Source organism: Brienomyrus brachyistius, chromosome 12 (assembly GCF_023856365.1).
Source record: "Brienomyrus brachyistius isolate T26 chromosome 12, BBRACH_0.4, whole genome shotgun sequence".
NCBI lineage: Eukaryota > Metazoa > Chordata > Actinopteri > Osteoglossiformes > Mormyridae > Brienomyrus > Brienomyrus brachyistius.
The window spans coordinates 10,608,147-10,614,146 of NC_064544.1; the positions used below are offsets into that span (position 1 = coordinate 10,608,147).

Here is a 6,000-nt window from a genome sequence, read left to right on the forward strand (position 1 = left end):
TTGCTATTTGCTTGGGCCCAGTATTCAATGTTATTGTGTACATATTAAATGGTTTTGTTACTTAATACTGCTGGTATTGCTGATGGTATTTTATAGTAGCTTTCTTGTTTTATGGAAATATGTGGTAAATTTTAGTATTGGTGATTGTTTATGTACAGCCTTTTTTCGTCACTCATCTTTGCCAGCAAGTTTGACTGGCATAGTGCAGTCTGCCTGCTGATGTGCGTCCGACCACACGATGGCAGTAACGAGGCCAGCAATCAACCCATTAATGCTTGACTTTAGAATAGAATCTTTATACCAGTGCGACAGTCTGGTGGAATTTTTGTGCAGCTTCCTGCACCAAGTGACCATAGTAAACGGAATAAGACAATTCTGGGGCAGTAACCAGGACACTTAACCCCTATTACTCCAGGGGTTCTGGGTGCTGGTTGACCCTGTGCTGTGACACCACCCCCCCCACCCACCATAAAACTTGTGTATATGCATGTCTCATAGAGAGCAAGATTGGCGGAGGATTTCTCTTCTCTTCTTATAGAGTGCAAGTCGTGCATGATAAATACACTAAAGCATATATTGCATTTATGCAAATTAAGTATAATCCAGAAGATGAATAACGGAAAGCATGCAATGCAAAAAAATAATGGAACAAGTGTGCGGGAGTCAAACCTGTGCTCACGCCAACACTGTCCACTGAAGTCTGGTGCATGTGCTCTGTGACATCACGCAGTTACGGGCCGGTCAGGCCGTGTCCACCCAAGTGCCACCCCACCCGAGATGTGCTCGTTAATGTAACTAACGAGCTGGAGGCAGGACCTGCTGGGGCAGGGGGGTTGGTTATTAAGACGCTGCCGTCGTCTTTAAGCGTACGAAGGGCTTTTCCGTCACACTGCCAGCACATCGCGTCCATCTGCCGGAGTCACCAGTGCACTCCGTGGCAGTGCTCGTTAACTGCGTCTTGGATCACGCAGATTAAAGGCTCTTTCCCGTTAGTGTTTCTGCTTAACGTGCAACTAACCCTCAGCTGGCCTGTGTATAAAAACTAGGGGTTGCAAAATTCTGGGAATTTTCAAAGCTGGAAACTTTCCATGGGAATTAGCAGGAATGTTTGGGAATTAATGGGGGTACAAAGGAAATTTTGCTAAATTGCAGGTTAGCCTAAAATAAACTTCGTAGATCAGCATGGCGTGGCTAATCATACAGCGTAACCAATCACGGGGCCTCTTAGAAATATGCAGTATGTATGCAAGACTGGGAACTATTGATTGTGGATCAGAGTCGGTTGTTTGAGGAAACACTGTAATCATTCTGCATAACTAAGGATGCCCCAAACACTCTAGAGGTTTAACAACTTTACTGTGATAAGAGAACATTTTCTGTTGTCATCACTCTATATCTATGAACAAATGCAGAAATGAACTCGGGGAGACCAGGGATAACTGTTGAAATGATCAGCTCCCACCTCTCAGTACTGCATGCAGCGCCGTGAGCTAAAGGCTTGTCTGTCTGATCCGCCCCCAGGTTCTACCTGATTGGTGGAGGCATCCCCACCATCGTCTGTGGAATAACGGCGGCAGCCAACATCAAGAACTATGGGAGTCGGGCGAACGCACCATAGTAAGTGTTTCTGTGACGGTAAGTGTAAAGCTCAGGTCCAGGAAGTATAAATTCAGACCGAGGTTTTGTTGCAACCATCCAGTTGATGTGAATGTGACTCTCTATGCTCAAATGGTTGGTTGTAGCAAATTCTTGGTCAAAATCTTTTACTTTCTGAACCTGAACTTTCCACCACTGTTCCATGATGCCGGTGCCGCGAGACGGCTGACATTAATCACGCTGCTCCCCCTGGAGCCTCATCTCTCTCCCCCCCATCATGGTTCAGGTTTCATCCTGCACATTTATGCATAACGCATAAACCAAATTGACCTTCTCCCCTCCCCGCCTTTTCCGAGCGTCTGTGTTTGGCAGCGTGAGTAATGGATATTTACGGAGAGGGTGCCGTCTTAATTCTCCGTGCCTAATTACGGCTAGTTATTTTTAGCCTGGGGACGTTACAGTGTCTGGTAATCCCCCGCTGTCCCCCCCCGCGTCAGCTGTTTCGGTGGTGTAGCGGCTGTGAGTGATTTGGGGGTCTGTATGCTGTCTGATGTCTATGGAGTTTAATTTACCTCCAGTCCACAACTGGGCATTTGCGGCAGAAACAAACAAAACTCGACAGAATACTGCAGTTAGCTTAGTGCTGCTTTTTTCGGGGTGAGCTTTAATGAGGTTCGGAGGCATCATAACAAAGGCCTTTCCCAGCCTTCCATAATGAAGTGAAGTGTATAGCCTTAATGAATACGCACAGAACTTCTTTAATCTCCAGGGGACTTGTTAGCTATTTCCTTTATTCCCCACAGCTGTGCGTCATGCATTTCGGCAGCAAGGCTTGTGCTGGCATCTGGATAATGGCGATCTTGGTTAGACTTTGTGGATTTTGACACCTCTGATAGGTCTTCTTGCCTTTTCTCATTAACACAAGGGGACTCCCTCCCCTAAAAGAGCCCGCTTAATTGATCTCCTTGCCTTGGTACTCTGCCAGTTGTACGTCAGGTGACACATGTCAGGGTTGGAGAAGCACCTACATCAGTGGGCAGGTAGGAGGTGGGTGTAGTTCTGTAATCTCGGTGTGGTGATACTGCCCCTTTCAGGTGGGTTAGTGTCAGTGCAGGATCTCACTCCGCCTCCCCTCTGTTTTGGCAGCTGCTGGATGGCATGGGAGCCTAGCCTGGGGGCCTTCTATGGGCCAGTGGGCTTCATGGCCCTGGTGGACTGCCTCTACTTCCTGAGCATCTTGATTCAGCTCCGCCGGCACCCAGAGCGACGCTACGAGCTGAAGGAGCCGTCGGAGGAGCAGCAGCGACTCGCCGGCGGAGCAGAGCGCGACTACGAGGACCGGGAAGGCGGCAGCCCTGCCCCTGCCCTTTTCTCTGCCTCCGTATCCCATGGCGACCTGTCTGCGGTGCCCCCAGCGGCCCTGGAGAACGAGCAGACGTTCCCGGCGCAGCTGCTGGGCGCGGCCCTGACGTTGGCGCTGTTCGCGGCGCTCTGGGGCTCGGCGGCGCTGGCAGTGTCTCAGGAGCGCCCGCTGGACCTGCTGTTCTCCTGCCTGTTCGCGGTGGCCGCCCTGTCCCTGGGTGCCTTCCTGGTGGCCCACCACTGTGTGACGCGGGAGGATGTGCGGCTCTGCTGGGTGGCGGCCTGCTGCCATAGGAGGCGGGACTACACGGCACAGGTTGACACCCCTCCATCCGCCAATGGGAATGGGGAGGTACCCAAATGCCCCAACAGCAGTGCCGAGTCGTCCTGCACTAATAAGAGTGGACCTAGCCTCAAAAACCCCTCCTCCCAGGGCTGCAAGCTGACCAACCTGCAGGCAGAGGCGGCCCAGTGCAAGCCCCTCCCCCTCCCAGTCCCCGCCCTCAGCAACGGGGTCGGAGTCCCTCCTGACAACAGCCTGACGGAGCACTCGCTTGACACCGAGATCAAGATGCACGTGGTACCTGTGGAGGTACCGTTCCGGCCCAACGGACACGTGGGTGGCCGCCATCACCCGCCGCATCCGCACCACCGGAGCCGTGCACGGGCGCATCGGGCAAGCCGGCTGACGGTTCTGCGCGAGTATGCCCATGACGTGCCCACCAGTGTGGACGGCAGTGTGCAGGGCGGCCACACCCACCGGAGCCGTCACCCCCATGACGGCCACACGCGCAGCCGCAGGGCCGCCTACCTGGCGTACCGCGAGCGCCGGCAGAGCCTCCAGCAGCAGGACAGCAGCGATGCCAGCATCACCCTGCCACGCCGCAGCCGGGCCTTGGACAAAGGGGACGGGGCTAGCGGAGCTGGGCCTGTGGGAAGGGCGGAGCCAGCAGCTCCTCCCACTTCGGCATCCAGCAAAGACTGTGTAAAGCAGCCTGTCAGCGTAGAACTGGACGGCCCAACCAAGTGCTACGGCTTGAACCTGGCCAGCCAGAATGGGCAGGCGAAAGACAACGCATGTCCGGCAAGCGCGGAGAGCTCCGGAAACATCCGGACAGGCCTCTGGAAGCATGAGACCACGGTGTAGCCATGTCGCTTTTCCCAGTGTGTCACATGCTGACCTCCCTGAACTGTGAATTATTCCCCCCGCCTCACTTCAGATTGAATGACTGTGGGAAGGAAAGAGAGCGTTTAAAAAGAAAGCCGCGTAAACGTGTCCTGTGAAACCAAGTGACTGTGATTGTTTAATTGTTAAAGGCCTTTGGCAGATTGTCTATTTTTGTATATCTTAATCTTGTTTGACATACAGTTCTTGGACGTCTACATGAAACCGCTTGACCTTTTTTTGTCCGCTTGTACATATAAGGTTACTTGGTCTGCTGCTTTTATTTTGAAACGTAATTTTACACAATAAAGCCAAGGTCTCGAGTTCTGCCAGGTCCGGGCTGATGCAGTGAAACACCTCGTTTGTGCCTGACTCTTACAGCCGACGTTGATCGGATGGCTCGCCCTCCGAGCCACCTGTGCGTTCTGTGCCGCTGAGGTTATGGGTGTGGCTGACAGCTGGTTCTCGGGTTGAGCCAAGGACGCTGTCACCTACAGGATGGGAGGACTAATTACTGTCAGTGGTTTTTCCTCTCATGTATCTGACTCTTTGTGAAAGTATAATATAGGTGTGGGGGAATGGAAAAAGTACGAACCGATAGAAAAGCAGAGAACTCTTGCCGCGCATTTCTGACAAGACGCTGAAATATCAGATGCCATTGGAATTTGTGCACCTGTGCCAGAGAGCTGGACGATCATTACTCAGGCCCACTGCTGGCCTTGACGGGGGGGGGGGGGCTTCTTCCCCCACTGTGTGCAAAGATCTTTACTTATGAGAATTTAAGGGGTAGACATGAGCGCTGCTGGGGGAGACAATGCTGCTGTCACCATGACCGTTACTGGGGCGAAGGCCGCGAAACACTATTATAAACTGATATATTCTGTTTACATATGTTACTATATAATTATTGCGCTTGAATAAATATGGTAGTTATTTTCTAAAGATGAAATGGATAATTTAAGGAAGTAAAGGTACGATGTTCTAAATCGCTTGTCTCATCTTGCTCCCAGGTACTCGCATAGGTCAAGCTTTGGGGTCACAGTGCCGAGTCTGCCAGCATCCCTGGAACTGGGGGAGTTAATATTTCATGAAAATGTTTTAGATTTGCTTTGGAGTTTTTTCTTTTTAATTCGTTTTTAGTTCAAATAGAAGGGCAGCAGGCTTTGGCAGCCGAGGAGAGAGTGCAGGAGCAGCTAACTAAAGCCACCCGGATGGATCCCGGGTCCGGGCCCATCGCTGCGGATGGCGGCCAGGTCGGGCTCTGTGGGACCGTCAGCCCTTAATTAGTCTGATTTTCCTTTCGCAGCGATTTTCTGCCTAAGTCTGTCCAGCTGCTCCTCTAAGCGAGCTGCTCTGTTCCCTGGAGCCGGTGCCAGATGATGGGGCAGACTTGGCCGGCTCTGAGAGGCTGGCGGGGGGGGGGGGGGGGGGGGTATTTCCGTGGTGCCCACGCTGTCCACTGGTTGACATGCTGCCCACAGAGACGATGCCCCCAGGTTGGTGGCGGTGGTGGTTCAGGTCCGCTTCTGACAGGGTAATTTGTGGACGGGGCACTGTGGTTCCTAGTGTTTTTGACAGTAATTAAATTGCGAAGTCTAAGTCAATTTAGGTAATTAAGGACTAACCTTATTGTTTATATGCTGAGGGTGTTGAGGGGATAATCTGCCTGGTGTCACTCACTGCACGACCCATGAGGAAAACTTTTCGCAGGTGGCTTCAGTAACAAGGCAAGTAGATGGAGACTTTCTTTTTGCCTGTTTGGCACATTGTGTTTCCACCTTATTTGTAGGCTGTCAGTCCATGGTTGTTACAGGAAGATTGGAATTGGCCATAATGATTCTCACCAAGGGAAACCAGCTCCATGTTTGCTGTTCTTC

The 6,000-nt window shown here is 51.9% G+C and overlaps 1 protein-coding gene across 1 annotated transcript in view; it reads left to right on the top strand.

The window, feature by feature from the left end:
* The window catches only part of adgra3 (adhesion G protein-coupled receptor A3), a 30,692-nt gene extending 26,215 nt beyond the window's left edge, over nucleotides 1-4,477 (top strand). The window contains exons 18-19 of the mRNA XM_048970797.1: nucleotides 1,522-1,617; nucleotides 2,743-4,477. Of these exons, the coding sequence (XP_048826754.1) occupies nucleotides 1,522-1,617; nucleotides 2,743-4,105 (1,459 nt within the window). The 3' untranslated portion in view covers nucleotides 4,106-4,477. The remainder of the gene's footprint in view (nucleotides 1-1,521; nucleotides 1,618-2,742) is intronic.
* Nucleotides 4,478-6,000: the final 1,523 nt, after the last annotated feature.